The sequence below is a fragment of the Marmota marmota genome, unplaced genomic scaffold (assembly GCF_001458135.2).
Source record: "Marmota marmota marmota unplaced genomic scaffold, marMar, whole genome shotgun sequence".
Taxonomy (NCBI): domain Eukaryota; kingdom Metazoa; phylum Chordata; class Mammalia; order Rodentia; family Sciuridae; genus Marmota; species Marmota marmota.
The window spans coordinates 18,551,525-18,567,917 of record NW_026000082.1 but is presented as its reverse complement, the minus strand read 5'-3'; the positions used below and the strand labels follow the sequence as shown (position 1 = coordinate 18,567,917).

The 16,393-nt window shown below is 38.6% G+C and overlaps 2 protein-coding genes across 4 annotated transcripts in view; one reads left to right on the top strand and one right to left on the bottom strand.

Moving 5' to 3' along the window:
- Tex38 (testis expressed 38) overlaps nt 1-671 on the top strand; it is a 3,617-nt gene extending 2,946 nt beyond the window's left edge. Inside the window, 2 exon segments of the mRNA XM_015484840.2 lie at nt 38-151; nt 154-671. Coding sequence (XP_015340326.1) covers nt 38-151; nt 154-614 — 575 coding nt within the window. The 3' untranslated portion in view covers nt 615-671.
- A 2,943-nt stretch (nt 672-3,614) lies between these two features.
- The window catches only part of Efcab14 (EF-hand calcium binding domain 14), a 36,049-nt gene continuing 23,270 nt past the window's right edge, over nt 3,615-16,393 (bottom strand). Inside the window, exons 6-11 of one of the 3 annotated variants that reach the window (XM_015485036.2) lie at nt 14,995-15,099; nt 13,773-13,967; nt 12,075-12,161; nt 10,464-10,575; nt 8,678-8,803; nt 3,615-5,667 (exon numbers count right to left, since the gene is read on the bottom strand). In XM_015485036.2, the coding sequence (XP_015340522.1) occupies nt 5,492-5,667; nt 8,678-8,803; nt 10,464-10,575; nt 12,075-12,161; nt 13,773-13,967; nt 14,995-15,099 (801 nt within the window). In that variant the 3' untranslated portion in view covers nt 3,615-5,491. The remainder of the gene's footprint in view (nt 5,668-8,677; nt 8,804-10,463; nt 10,576-12,074; nt 12,162-13,772; nt 13,968-14,994; nt 15,100-16,393) is intronic. The other 2 variants (XM_015485037.2, XM_015485038.2) reach the window with 2 other exon arrangements.

Genomic DNA, 16,393 nt, shown 5'->3' with positions numbered 1-16,393 from the left:
GCCCCCCCTCCCCCCCCCCCCTTTTTAACTGCCTCAGTGTGGGTCGCGTTGTACTTTGGATTTCTGGGGCTGTGCTCTATTATAACTGGCGGCTGCATTCTCTTTCTGCACTGGAAGAAGAACCTCCAGCAGGAGGAGCGTGCCCAGCAGTGGGCACTTACAGCCCACTCCTGTACTAGATAAACAAGCGATGCCAATATGGCATGAATGCAGCTATCAACACAGGCCCTCCCTGGGCTGTTACCAAAACTGAGATTAAAGTTGAGATTCCAGATTCTCTGTGGGGGTCAGACACCCCTGAAGGCAGGCATTATGCCAACAGAGGCAGCAGCCCCAAGGCAGAGGCCTCTGTTCCCCTGCAACCTGATCTGGTGGTCCCACAGCAGCCTCTTTCTAACTGGATGGCATAGCACAGGACCAGATCTCCATTCCCAATTATGTTTTAGGAGATACCCTTTGTCCCGCCCCTTCACAATCAACCTCCAATGCTGAACCACTCTGCCTGCTACTCATTTGCCATCTGTATCAAAAGTAATGTCCACTTCTATTCCCTTCCCACACTGACCCATGGGGTGAACTGTTTCAATGCAAAGCCTTTTGCTTCAGAGCTATAGCCTCCTCACTGAAGGTGGGAGCTTTAGGTGCCAGGGGTATTAGAAAAGGGAGCTAACCTCAGGAAAGTAATATTGACACAGAGATCAGAGCCCATTTAGATGTTACATTATTAAAGATTTTTGAAAAGTTACTCTATTGTGTCTCATTTGCCTTAGGAGGACAGTATCCTTCCCCTGTTTGATGGGGGCACAAGTCTCACCAATACAATGAGAATTGGAGGTTGGCTTTGAAGAGACACATTGAACCAATACTTGCAGATGAGCTCAAATCCCTCCATCCAGTATTTATTGTGTGCAAGCCCTGGGCTAGGTCTCCAAAGGCATTGCTGTTCTGCAGGATGGGAAGTACAATTGCCACAGAGTGACAGGTGCTGAGGGCACACAGCTATGGCAGTCCACAGTGGCGATGCCACTTTCTAATACAGGAACACTGCAAAATGGCTGTTATGATTCTTCTCTTACTGATGAAGAGACAAGGTCCAAGGGCATATATCATTATCTTTTCTTTTTGTTGCTGAGCTAGTTTCCCAATTTACATCTGCCTAACATTAAAGTTCTTGGTCTTTCCACCTTACCCCATGGTATCCCTTCCTTAATCATGTCTTGTTAAAACACACTTGGTGAATGCTTTAGTGTGTGTAGACTGTCATCAACTTGGTCTACAAAGTGGCTTAGAGGAAGGGCTGGTGAGTACCTCCTAAAATTATACACATAAAAATATCCATATCATGTATCTTAAGAAATCCATGGTTGCCCAAAAGTTAAGAGTCCCTTATTGCTCTATTTACATGGGAATATTAATAATTTTTATACTTTCTAGAAATGGTCCTAAAAGGAGACACAGAGATAATTATGAGCTATTTGACCCCAACTTGAAGATATGAAAGCCTGGTTCTGTCACAGAAATTTTCTGCACTTACTTTGGAAATGAGCAAACCCACTCACCATATTTGATCTAAACTTTAAATGTAGACTGCCCTGAGGTAGGGCCAGTTTTTGCCTATTTTGTGGAGTGGGGTGTGTGTGTGTGTGAGAGAGAGAGAGAGAGGGAGAGAGAGAGAGAGAGAGAGAGAGAGAGAGAGAGAGAGAGAGAGAGATTGATTGTGATTCTCAGAACTTAGTAAACATGTAGTTAATTTTTTCTTTTTTTTTCTTGTGTGTGGGCTGAAGGATTAGGTCCAGCAACTGTAAAGCCTTAGTCCTATCTATATGACCTCTCTCTAGCAATGGATTTAAGCCTTTTTAACTTTTTTTTTTTAAAGGTAAGTGGAACCCCCCCCTTTGTAAACATGATCTAATATTGTATCTCAAAATATAAAACAGGACCAAGTGGATCTTCTCTGGTAGAACAGGGGCAGAGGTTCACTCCTCCCTCAACTTGCCCCCTCTTCACCTTGCCCCCTTCAACCCTGCAGATGCTTAAAGCCCAAGACCTACAGTCTTCACTTCTCTAGGCCCAATATTTTAATTCTGAAGGTAGATTCTAGAACACTTGCTTTGTGCCCACCTCTGTTAGCCCTTGCTTTCAAAGGAGGAAGGAATCCATTAAACATAGGGATCAAAGCATATTTTCTTTCTCTTAAGAACCAAAGGAGTGGGAGGAGGCTTTAATAAGACACAGTGAGAGAAAAAAAAGAAATGTTTTATTTAGATAAATTAAAATGGCTGTATCACTGATATGAAATAAAGCTCAAATTGAGTCATGAAAACCTTGAATTCACTCCCTAAACAGAACCAAAATTGCTTATATGTTACCAAAATAGCTCCACTAGAACAAAGTAGATTTGCATTTCTTAATATGTGAAAAAAGGTAGGTTAGGTTCATATAACAAACAATACACGCTCTATAAAGTCTCAGGATACCCAAATGTGTTCTGGTTTGGTTATGAAAGAAACCACATCTAGTTGGTGTTGGTAAGCAAGCCAATGAGGTGTGCAGCAAACAAAAGCTGTCACTAAAAACAACAGGCCATTACGAGTATGAGCCCATCATAGTCAAAATCCTCAACTGTGACCAGAGGACCAGCAAGGGGGGCTCTAGGGGTTATGTCCAGCAACTGCAAAGAAAGGAAACTGCAGCAGAATGCAAAACAGCCAACAGCAGGGGAAGGGTCCATTCCTCAGCTTTGTTGCCTCAGACCCATTCCTGAGTGCTAGGTACTCTGCAGTCATCTTGAAGCCAGGCACTTTATTCCTTTGGGTCTTCTCTTTCTACAGTACCTGTTTGCCTCTCTGACTTATGGGGAGGCTATTTAAGTAAACATTATGCCGACATATATATAAGGCAATGGAATAAAAGGGTCAAGAAGGTTGTGCTTTGGGAAACTAAGGAGAGAAGTGGTAGGAGCTGCCAGAAGGAACAGGTAAAAGAATTTACAATGAATGTCAAACTCATACCATTCACTTCCCAAGCTTTCTCACAGAGCTGAAAATGTGGCAGGTGAGGCTTCACTATAGCCAAACACAAGGCACAGGCTGGGTAAGTGGGGACAGCATACAGATATGAATCCCAAATTAACACTAAGTGATAGGTTTCTGGGGCTTGTAAACTGGAGAGTCTGCTCAACTTGAACAAAGGAAGTTGAGATACCTACCTGTCTGGGAGACATGGTAGTTACTCAGGCAGGATGACAAAGGTATCATAGGCCTGAGTGCAGCATGGATGCCTCTGGCAGACTTGGCAGGGGAGGGGTTGGCATTATATACAGCTCAGGGGTGATGCTGGCAGACAAGCTTGAAGTAGGAAGAACAGAAGAGAAATTGAAAAAAAAAGAAACCTTGAGTTTTCCACGGATATAGCTATTGGATGTAAAAGAAAAATACATACTACAAAGAGTTAAGGTGTCCTGAATGTATCTGCCTATGAATAAGAACTTGAAACTAAAAAGGACAAGGTACATTACCCTCAAGTATATTTCATATAAATCAGTTATCAAAAAAATACCTTCCAGGTACAGACATACTATTTATGGTACAATATATACAAACATAGCAGTATAATTCAATTTATTGCTAGAACTTTATTTGGTTGTTACAAAATCTGTAAGGGTGTATATATTAAAAAGGAGGAGGGCATGGAAAGCAGCCAGAAGAGCAAAAAATTATCAAGTTTCCTAAAGTGCCAGGCTAATTTTAACTTTTCCATGAAAGTGAAATAACATAGATGGGTAAGGGAAATGTTAAAGAAAAACATTTTAAAAGGGAGAAACATAAGCAATAATGACAAGCAGACACATTCATTAGAAGAGACGTTGTCCTGCTTTAACTGAATTTTAATACTTCTACAAAAAAATTTAAGGTTAGCTAACACCAAGCTGAATGTAATGTAAAGAAAAAAACCAGTCTTTACATGTTTCAGGGTACTGGACTGCACTGGGTTACAGGTCTTGGACAAGTTAAATGAAAAATGAACTCTATTAGAGAAGTTGGTGCCATGGGAGCTTCTCTAGTTTCTCCCTCACTTGACTACAGCAAAGTTAAGTTTTGTAAGTTTTCCTTTTGTGCTGCCCAAAGATTGCCTTTGGGAACAACACAGCAAGTGTAACTCAACATACAAGTGACTTAGACCATTCCTTCCAGTTCCGGGACCTGCTGTGCCAGGTCCATAAGGGAGAAGTATTGCACTTGCTACCATCATATGAAGGCTTCTGTTGTAGTGCCAACTATAGTTTGGCATCCTCTGGACAGAAAGCCTGTATCTACTTCTGAGCTGATATCTGTAAGAAAACAATATGATTTCACACATTTCATTTCACAACTATTTTTGGCCCTAGTCATCTCACCAAGAAATCCATCAGATTCTTGGTTAGCTCCCAGGAAAAATCTCAAAGGGGTAGTTTCTTGTTTTAAAAGTAGATGTACCCTTTTCCTTTAATACCCTGGGTGGCTAGTCTGAGACAGTGACTAGGGACTTGGGTTTTGCTATTCAGAATGGAGACGTTACTGAAGGTAGGAGCCAGTTATAGCCTTTAGATAGACTTGTGTAGGTGGATAGGGGAAGATAATCTAACTCACTTGAGGGAAAATGTAGCTCCTCCCCACTGGATAACTTTTTGTGTTCCTAAACCCTATAAGAGGATTAAAAATGAGAAAAATGCTCAAGAAGACTTCTCTGGTTCACATGTTGGGATTCATTGAGGGAATAGGAATAAACTCTCAGAAGCCAACTTTTTTAAGTATGGAGCCGGCACTGTTCCCACAGCATCCAGTCCCTGAATCAATGCCCCTATCTGCAGGCTAAACCCCATGGCAGCACCTTGGCCTTGGAGGAGGGATGAGTTAAGTATATGTGAATATAGTTTCAGTTGTTACCCAAATAAATGATTTTTTTTAAATAAGTAATTTGTTCACATCCTGCTCAAAATCATTCTTTCTACTTTCCACACAATATGCACAATTTTTCTTTCATTTTAAATATTTACAAACAGAAAAGGCCTATCTTTTGAAGACAAGACATTTTCTGAGTCTCTATAAAGTGCAGCTATTAAGGCAAATTTATATGAAATATAAAAGGTGGCTTATTCTCTCTGTATATACATTTTCCAGTTTTAAAAGATAAGGTCTCCTCCCCTCAAAAAAAAGGAAGGAGAAAAAAAGAGGGCTTTATTATTTCTTTTCCTGGCAATTTTAAAATGTAAGATATTACTGGTTTCAGGAAATTATAGATTTTTGAACATCAGATTATAAGTAAAATGGTTTTCTTTTTTAAAAAAATAACTTTTGTATAGCTTTTCAAACAAGTTAGAAGGTGGCAATATGTTTGCTACAATAGTTTGGAGGACTAGAGGGCTGATGCATAAAAGGGTTGTTTTTGTTATGTAAGTAGATTTTAGGTAGTCCATGGTATACATCCATTCCTAAAATAACGCCTGTTGAGGCTAGACACCTAAAGCTACTCTTAGCTCCAGGAATGAGTATCTTCCATCTCCATTGGAATCAAATGCTCTCAAGCTCTCTGGATCTGGCAAGGTAGAACCTAGAGAGTTCCAGATTTCCTGGTAGGTCAGCTTCCCATCCACATCCTGGCCAGTCTTGTGGAATAAATCCTGAAGATCTGTCAAAAAGGAATTATGAAAAATGTATATATCTATTATATAGAAATTCAGTTAAAAGTAGGCTCTTACAATATTGAAAAGAAAGCTACTTTGGAGATTTGTTTCCAGAGGGTAACATTTAGGATTTCACTAAATCAGACTAATTTTTGATCCTTTAAGAATGAAAGGAATATTACAAAATACAAGCAGTGGGAGAAATGCATGACCTGACTTTCTCTCTGTCCATGGCCTTCCCTTTCAATTTCCCAGATTTTAATCTATGTTGAAGAAATAGAGGCCTGTTTGATAGATAGGAATTAGTCTATAAAACAGAGTATGATATATTGTAATATTTCTCATTGAATGTCTGAGTGGGGACTGGAGGAATGTCTTGGACATCCATAAGCAGTAAAAATGTCAAAAAATTCAAAGTTCTCTGTTTTTTTTTAATGTAAATTTTTTTATTTATATATGACAGCAGAATGCATTACAATTAGTTCTCTCAGTTTTGATAGGAAAACCAAAGCTCATAAAGGAAAGCAACTTGCCTAAGGTCATATAACTCTTACATGGCTAGATATAGACTAGTTTTCTTACTATCTATGGAACACTGTCTCTTTGAATCCATAAATTGAGCAGCTTAAGATCCAGGGACTCAAGAATACAATGAGATACCATTTCACAATCACTAGGATGGTTGTCATCAAAAAGTGTTGGCGAGTATATGGAAAAGTGAATTAAATCCTTATATATTGCTGACGAAAATGTAAAATGGTGCAGATACTTTGGAAAATAGTTTGGCAGTTCTTCAAAAAGTTAGCAATGACCAGCAATTCCATTCTTAGGCATATACTCAAGGGGGATGAAAAAACATCTACAAGACCCTGCACACTAATATTCATAATAGTATTATTCCCAATAGTTCCAATGTGGAAACAATTCAAACACTAATCAACAAAAAACCCCAGAAGACACACACACACACTCCCCCCATCCTCTCTCTCTCTATATATATATAGTCTTTAAAGACTATCTTTCCTTAAAAAAGTTTTTTCTGTAGCTGTAAATGGACAGTATGCCTTTATTTATTTCTTTTTTTATGTGGTGCTAAGGATCAAACCCAGTGCCTCACACATGCTAGGCACTGCCACTGAGCTACAGCCCTATCCCAAAAGACGGTGTCTTTTCAAAGCATTGTCTTTCTCCACTGTCCCCCGCACTCCCAATTTTCTTTCTGGTAGCTAAAAAACAGAGCAATGCCACCAGATGATCTGCATTTTTTAAATTCAATTCTCAAGACACTATTTCAGTGAATAGGATTGGAGAATTTCTATCAATAGTCTAACAAAAGGACTTCATTTTGTCCTCACAGTCAAATAGAAGATTTAATTTCTAACACTAAAGAAGGTCAATATGGCTTATATTTCTTTAAAAATCTTCCTAAATTCTTTTTTTTTCTTCATTTATTTAAGACTATATTTACATTCAACGAGCCTTTTGCTGTTTGGTACCTTGAAAGAATGAAAATGTCCCAAAGGGAGGGAAAACCATTGCGGTGCAAATCCAGTCCAAAAATGAGTTCTTGTAAACAACTTCTAAACAGGACCCTACCCTCCTGTCATAGGACCAGTAATGCAGCTAGTAAAACCACAAAAGCTCTCTGAAAACCAGAAAATCAAGTGGAACACTTCTTCCTCATGCCTGCCACCAAGTGGCTAGAAGAAAAAACAATTTTTTTTTTTTGGTACTATGAGTTTATATAACATGCTATGTATTTTGTAGCAGAACTCAAATAAAAATGATTGCTGCTTTGCGTCATTTCAAAAGTGTCTCAGGCCTATGTTAAAGACTGAAGTACAAATGTTCAGACTGCTATTCCTTAATCTGATTGAACAGCCAGTCTTTCCCCGATTCATACTCATCAATCCTTGATATAGGAGAGTGGGGATACAACTTATGTTGCCCTTCAATGTCACACTCTCCATCCCTCACACCAAAATAGGACAAAAATCAGGGATAGGAAAAAACAAAGTGATAACATTTAAATGGAGATTTAAATCTAAGTTATCTATGCTTTAAGTATTAATTGCAGTGTGTAGGTAACACATTAATTTGTTTAACATATTTGTGTGTACTAGGAATTGTGCTAGAGATTAGGGAATGAATAAGACTGTGAATAAGACATGGACATTGTCCATGTAAATTACATTTTATATGACCTCAGGAAATCACAAGAGTGACATGTGCTAAACATGGGCAAATTCAAATAGCAGCATACAGGAGGAGGTTACTCCAGTCCTAGGAGTTAATATTTCCCAGTGGAATGGCAGCTAAGCTAAAGTAAAGAGCAAGAGAAAGGGAGGTGGAAGGAATGAGTGATTTTCCAGGGAATTAGCAAATGCAAAAAGGTCTTAACATCACAATGAGTAGAACACACTATTGGAAATAATGCAAACATATTTTTATGTGAATCATACTTCCTATTGTTTATTATATTCAGAAAAAGTCCCCTTATTTTTGGAGGGCCCTGAAAAACTGGGTCAATTTTTACTTTATTTTACTACTTTCACATTATTGTATTTGCTTTTCTGCCCTCTACACTATACTATAATATCTTTGAGGAAAGAAAGTGAGACTGCATCTTATACTGTATCCTCACTGCTAAGTATGTGGTCTAATGAGGCACTTAGTGAATGAATGAAGCTCATATGAAACATTAATGGGGAAACCCGATGGTATACTGGTTAAGAATGCAAGCTTTGGTGTCATACAGTCTCAGCTTGAATTCTGCCTTAACCAATTATTTGCTGTTCAGAGTTAAGACAGTTTCCCTATCAGTAAAATAGGCGTAATGCATGAATACTTATGTTCATAGGAGAGACATCAGGATTATATGAGATGATACATATCAAATGTCCACAGGAAGTACTCAATAAATATTAGATGTATTTTTTTCATAAGTTAAAAAAAATCATTAAAAAGTTATTACTTTAAACATTCCCACAATTATACCAAAGTATAAAAATTTACCTTCAATGCTAGAAATTCCTGGTAGGGAGACGGGCCTTAGTTGGGCAGCTTTCTCAATTTGGTCTCCAAGAAATTGTGAGAATTTTGGCAATGTTGATGGCTTTGATGTGAAACTCTGTACTTGTTCTGTAACAAACATGTATGCTTTAATATAATCAAATTAACACCCAATTAAACTAGTATTAAAGGTCACCTTTTAGGGCAATTGATATGTACTTAATTTAAGAGAAATAGTTGAGAATTAAGAAGCACAGTGATATGTGAAGTTAAAGACTTGGATTGAGATGTATATGGACAAGTGAAGATGAATCAAGATTACATTACATTAAGTTTTCAAGTAGAAGTCCTGCTGGAATATGGGATACAGGTTGAAAATTCCTAATTAAAAAGTTTGAAATGCTCCAAAATCTGAAACTTTTTGAGTGCCAACATGACACCAGTGGAAAATTCCACATGTGACATCCTGTAATGGGTCACAATCAAAATGAAGGTGGGCTGGGCACCATGGCACATGCCTGTAATTCCAGTGGTTCAGGAGGCTGAACCAGGAGGATCTTGAGCCTCAGTAATTTAGCGAGGCCCTAAGCAACTTAGTGAGACTCTATCTCTAAATAAAATATAAAAGGGCTGGGGATGTGGCTCAGTAGTTAAGTGCCCTTGGGTTCAATCCCCAGTCCCCCCAACCCCCCAAAAAAGGTGCATAAAAATACCGCATAAGATTACTATCAGGGGCTGGGGATGTAACTCAGTGCACAGTGCCTGCCTAGCATGTGTGAGGTCCTCAGTTCAAGCCCCAGAACTGCAAAAAACAAAACAATAGGAAAAAAAAGTTCCCCCAACAACTATCTGACTATGTATATAAGGTGTATATGAAACATAAATAAGTTTCATGTTGAGACTTGTCTACCCATACCCAAAAATATATATATTACAAAATCTGAAAATCTGAAATAATTCCAGTCTCAAACATTGGATAAGAGATACTCCAACCATAGTACAAGTTAGCATTATACATATGTAGATGGTAGGAGTTTAAGCAGCCAAGTGACAACAGCATAGAAGCTGGATATTAAATATCTTTAACATCCTGGGAGATGTGCATAAGCCTGGTCTGGGAATACATGCTACAAGGTAAGTTGGTGCTAAAAGAGGGTCACCATAAGATTATATAGCACCAAATGTTAGGACAAGGCCTCCCATTGTAGTTTGTTTCCCAACCAAAAGAATTCAAGGGAGGCTATATTGCTTTTTCAAACTGAATAATAATTGTTGGAGGAGGGGTCAAAGCCAACACAGTCTAGTGCCTTTGTTATGTCCATAATGGAGGTAAATGCATCTACTAATATTAATTAGTTATGTCCCTACCCAAAGTCAAGCACCCTTCTAAACCAATAATCCTACCATTATATGTTAATGATTTACAGAAAGACTAAAATTTATTTTTAAGTAAATTTTATACAGAAATGAAGAATCCCATAAACAACATTTAGGGCTGGTTTAATATGTTATGACAGTAACATTTTTGCCTATAATTGGATGCAGACAGCATGGAGAAGTCTATTTCCAGCTAAACATTACCCATTCTTCCCTTAATAGACCAGAGTACAAATCATGTACAAAATGGGCTTTTTCTAAATGAAAGCAAAGTGCATCAGCTTCATCTCAGTGCGCTCAGGCATCACTCACTCGGTTCGATCAGTGCTGCTGAAACACCTTTCCCACTCCCTGTGTGGGAGCAAGCTGCCCAAGCCTGCGTGAAATATTCACAAGCCAGCCCAGTGCTCACCTTCGTCTGCAATCTCTGGAGGCCTGTTGCTCTCAGGTTTGTTTGTGAGAGCACTGATCAGCTGCAGTTTCTCTCGCAGCTTGGATACCTGAGAATTTGGACTATCTTCCTTCTGCTCAAAACAAAGATCAAAGAAGGTTTAAGGTAGAAGTAAGATCTCACCTGAGTCTCCACTATTTACCTGACCCTGAGAAAGTTCCCTCTAAAGGCATTGAAGGAATGAATTAACAAATACCAGGGATATCTTTGTTGTTCAGTGTTGATGTGTGTCTAGCTGGATTTGAGGCTAGACCATTAAGGCAACATTATGCTCCAGATGATCTGATTTGCTGTGAACATTTGGCTGATGGGAGAAGGCATGCATGATCAGCAAGAAAGAAAATGTACCCTTGCTCAGGTACCTGTATAACACCCATTTCCTAAATGAGGAGGGTATTTTTTTTAGGAGCTATATCACACGAAGGAAATAACTGTCCTAAATATCTCACATTGCCTTGTGACCAGACCTCTTGAGGTAGAGCTTTATGCCGGTACCACCCTAAAAAACCCCCCCAAAACCAAATAAGAAAAAATAAGAAAAAACAGCTGAACACAAACAAACCACAAGTATTCTTCTATACTTCCCTCTGTTCCCTTATGGTGATGGACAATGGATGGCAACAACTGTTCTGCAATCTGTGTATGGGGTGAAGGTGGGAGTTCATAACCACCTTGAATCAAAGTGTGGAATATGATATGTCAAGAAATTTGTAATGTTTTGAACAACCAACAATAAAAAATTAAAAAAAAAAAGAATCATAAAGGAGCTGTAATAGTTTTAATTCAAAGTCTTATTTGTTTAAATCTTTTAAAAAGTTGTCACCCTACACTTTGTTTTATTCCTAGGAAGATCCAGATTGGCACATAAAAATAAATTTAATTATAAAGAGAAAAGTCTGCCTTCTATAAGGCCAGTTTCTAACTGCTTATGCTACTATAGAAAGGTCTGATCTCATGGGTATTAGAACATCAATTCATCTCACATTTCTTTTATTCAATATGTATTTTTCTCTCTTCTATCGCTACCCTAATAGTTACAATATGTTTGGGTAGAACAAAAAAGAGAAAGTACAGGTGAAGGGAACTGACTGACACTTAAGTGAATTAATGTCCGTATTAAGACTGCAGGAAATGATTTTGAGGCTGGACACCATTTTTAGATGATCTATACCTTTGTCCTCCATCATAAGTAAGCAACTGTTTTAAGTCATTTCCCTAGAGAAGCCTTCCTGATCCCCCTCAACATACCCTATATATTTCCTTTATAGCATTCATCAGACTTCTGATTAGTTATCTATGTACTTCTGTGTCAGATTTTTTGACTGATGGACTTTGAGCTTCACCAGAATAAGGATCACATGTCTATCCTGCTCACCATGGCCCTCCCAGCTTGACACAAGATACGTACCTGATATTCATTTATTCACTAATATACTAATTTACTAATTGCTTTGTCTTGAGGTTTTAGCATGTGAGACCAAAGTGCTCTTTTTGAGAAGAAAGTAGCATGTCACAAGCAGAGAGATACTGATGCATTTATTTTTACTTTAGGTTAAACTTCCTCTTATTTACCTTTATGTTTTGGGTTTTTATGATATCAGTTCTGTTGGCCCCTTGATCCAAAGACTCTCTTTTCAGAATAGCAGCTCTATCACTCATCTTAGAGGGCAAAAAGAATAAGAGGAAAGATTAACGATAAATAAACATTAAAAAATCTGAATGACATCTAGTATTTTTTTAAAAAAATGGTGAAACTCACTTAAAGAGTCTGAACACTTTCAAGAGAAATGGCAGAGGAGTGGTAGAATGGGAAGAGTGAGGGAGGAAGGTTACAGAGAGACCAAGTGGAAACTGGTGCTTCTAGATGTTTCAATCACAAACTATGAAGTATAAAAGGTGACAGAATTTTTATCCAGATCTAGGCTGGGTAGGATGCCATTAGAAAAAGTAGTAAGACAGATGGATACTATTACCAGTTTTTTATGTTAGAGAAAAATGAAATGGGAAAGCAGAGACAGTACAGGAAGTTTGAGGGTGTTAAGTTTTCACAAGAAGCCTTGAAAACCTTCAAGGTATAACATTCATCAAATCATTCAAGGTTCTGAGCTCCTACTTAGATTAGCTGAGTTCAAAAGGGCTTTAAAAGAATAGGGCTCCTTTAATCTTCACAGCTTTGTAGTAAATTACACACCCCTGTAAAGCAGGAAGGGGAGGAGGAGGACAGGTCGTCCTATTCTACCCCTCAAAGCCATATCCAGGCAACTTGCCAAGGCTCCACTGTGGCAGAGCCAGTTCAAACACTCCTTGCTATCTGCCAGGGTTTGACTTTGTATTGGCTTGCTTCCAGCTTTAGTGGTTACTTGAATTTATGGTACAGTTTCCTGTATTTGGTTTCATATTTTTACAAAAATATGTATGAAATCTTTTAAGGGTAGGGCCTATAGCTGTTAAGAAAATAATCTACAGGGAACCCACACAGTGTATGTAAAAGGTAATTAAAACAAAACAAAACAAACAACAACAACAACAAAACCAAAACAAATCACATTCTATTCATTGAGAACATGAAAACTGCAGAGTAAGGGGGCATCAGTGATTTAGTAGGTTACTTGGTTTCCTTACATATAAAATGAGGTACTGGACTCGGTCATCTCGTAAGTTGAGTTGATCTGACCTAATCTATTTTAAATAGATTTCCTGACATTATATGCAGAGAGAAGTAAGATAATTCTGAAAGCCAAATTCAGGCTTAAAGAACTAGCCAGGTGTGGTGGTGCATACCTGGAGGAATCCCAGTGGCTCAGGAGGCTGAGGCAGGAGGATGGCGAGTTCAGAGCCAGCCTCAGCAACTTAATGAGGCCCTAAGTAACTCAGGGAGACCCTGTCTCTAAATAAAATACAAAAAAGGGTTGGGGATGTTGGCTCAGTGGTTGAGCACCCCTGGATTCACTCCCCAGTAAAACCCACCCCCTCTAAAAAAAGAAATAGAAGATTTTTCATAACTGTCACTGTCTCTGCTCCTGCTTTAATGACTTTGACAAACAACCTGATTCTGCCACATCTCTTTTTCCAAATCTGGTCTAGCACTGCTGTGCCATTCACATCACAGACCTAGTGTAAAGACTAACACAGACATGGACTAAGCACATTACAAATGTGCAGCCTTTCAAATATGCCAGAAGACTGTTCTCAAAGGTGATGGAATGCCATCTAGGTACAAATAAAACAGTGCAACACAAAACACGTCACAAAAGATCTGAAAAGGCTTACCATGCTGGAGGTCAGGTTTGTTGTGTTTTCTACTTCACCCAGAGCAAAAACCACATTGCTTTCTATCAGGTTGGTTCTCTGAATGAGATTACTGAGTGTCTCATTAATCCCCTCGAGTTTAAGATCATTCTGTCTCTGGTATGCTACTAGGGTACTGTTTACCGCCTCTAAAGAGTTATGAAGGTACAGGATATCCTGGAGTGGAAATAAAGCAAGTTGCAGAATCCAGCTAAAGATGAATATTAGGCAAAGCAGAGGAGCAACACCAAATAACCATTATTATGTCAAGTTACTGAAGTAAACTCCTTTTCCTGGTTGTGACCACCAATTGTCTGTCTCTGCTTTGTCTCTTCCACACTAAATTGTTCCTAGTTTTTGCCCTCTGGAATTGTTTGATCTCAGTTTGACAGGAGGGGAAGGAAAAGAGGACTACCTACATGATTCACTCTCTGGTCCTAGAAAGCAGAGCATTTGAGAATTAATTTCCCAATGTTTACCTCACCTGCTGGCAGGAAAACCTGCTGGGTTATTAACTTAAAGTTCCATTAACCTAATTTGTCAGTACAAAACTACCTTAGGAACAATACCAATTACTGAATTGGCTTGTAACAAAACCATAACAAGTAGTGCATTATTTAGTACAAGATTCAATTATTTTTATTGACATCCTCTAGAAGTGATTGCTACTTAAAAAGGAATGATGACTATAGGTTTTAAAGGGCATTAAACTCAGGACAGAAATTCTTCTTAGTGAAGATTTCCTTTATTCTCTTTAATGTGATTCCGAACTCAATATTCTTTTTTCTCCTCTCTTGCCTTTCGTCTTTAGACTTTAGAAAATCCCGATTTTCAAGGATATGCTTCCTAACATTCTTAGAATTTACTGTGGTTTAAAATAGCCATCACTCTGGATTAATCTGCTATCCATCCATCTTTGACTTGCCTAGATTGCTATTTTTCATAGTTTCAGGATAATCTGGTTATTCTATGTCTTTCAAGATGTGAAAAGGAATTTACTCCATTGATTGACATGTAGGGGAAAAAGCAGAGTGCCAAAGAAAAGACAGGGCAGGATTCTGGATCCCAAGATTTCAACATGCATCCCTCTCTGCTCTCCAGCAAGTAGACAGAGGTTTGATGTGCCTGCCGAGGCACCATGGAGCTAGGCCCAAACTCCTCAGGCTTCCATCACACCCCGTTGTGGGCCACAGATCAAAAGTACCTGTTTCAAATTCTCACTGTGGGTTTTATTATCAAGTTCTGATGTAGCTGAGGGTGTTGGAATGATTTTGTTGCTTCCAATGGTCCAATTTGAGAAGTGCCGATTCTGTTAACACAAATAGAGCTTAGTGTAGGCAACAGTTACTAGGTCTACTTAACTATCTGGGAAGATCCTGTAACATTCTAGCCTCTCCCAGAGTGCACCCACAGATTAATCTATAGGCATTCCTTAAGAATATACAGTGTGACTAGTCTTGTGCTAGGCTTTGAAGGCATCATGGACTTTTGGGGATGTTTAGCCCAAAGCATGGGCTGGAGCAGTTGCACCCAGATTGCCCCAAGAAACTGAGATCCTCCTAGTCTGCTTCTCAGTCTCTTAATGGAATGAACTCCCTACAAACCATTTCTCTGCTCCCCCATCACCATACTCCCAGAGAAACTACATAATCACCAGAACATTCCTGTGACCAACTCAGTCTAAACCTTATATACATTTGTTCCTATCAGTGGGAAAAACTGCACAGATTAATCCTTCACAGCCCATAATATGGCTTAGTATAAAGTACGTCAGCAGGAGGATTACTATTGGCAGCCACGGAAGTTTAAAAAGAGGCAGACTTATTTACAACAGAATGTAATTGGTAAAAGTAAACTGTTTTCCTTGAAATCTGACAATGTAGGCATTTATCAACCCTGGTTTTATAAGAAAGAAAAAAAGCAACACTAAAGAGAAAAGGAAGGAAAACCAATAGTTCTAGAAAGCAAAGCAGACATTTTTTTTAATTAGGAAAAAGTATTTCAGAAAATGATTAATTACTTGAAAACATGCTCAAGATAAAAGAACTGGTGAGTGAAAGGGGTCTTTATTATTATGGGTCAGAGTTCCTTAGTGGCAGATCCAACTAGAAGTCAATTGTCTCGACGCCTAGATCAATGCTTTTCCCTTTGAGTTAGCTCCCACTAAATAACAAGAATTTTTGTTTTTGAAGAAAATGAAAAATCCTCCCTCCTGAGCTCTCTGATAGAGCTCTGGTCCCCTTGGTACAAACTACCCAATTTAAAACTCAGATCTCTGAAGTTTGTAGAGAGCACGTGGGTCAGATCTAGAAATTAGTGTATGTGCTTGTATGTGCTTTGACTAGTTCTGCTTTCACACATATAACTCATCTCTTCAGCAAGACAGCAAGGGCTGTGCCATCCTTTTATACCCTTCACAAATCCTTTTTGGAGCTGTTACCCCTAAGTGATTAATTTAGGTCTCTGAATGATTGCAGACACATGTAGCAGCATTAGGAGACCCAGAGACAGTTGAAAACAATTACTGGGCACTGTAGGGGTTTACTTCCATCTTAACTATTTGTTGCTGTATAACAAATCATCCCCAAACTTTGTGGCTTAAA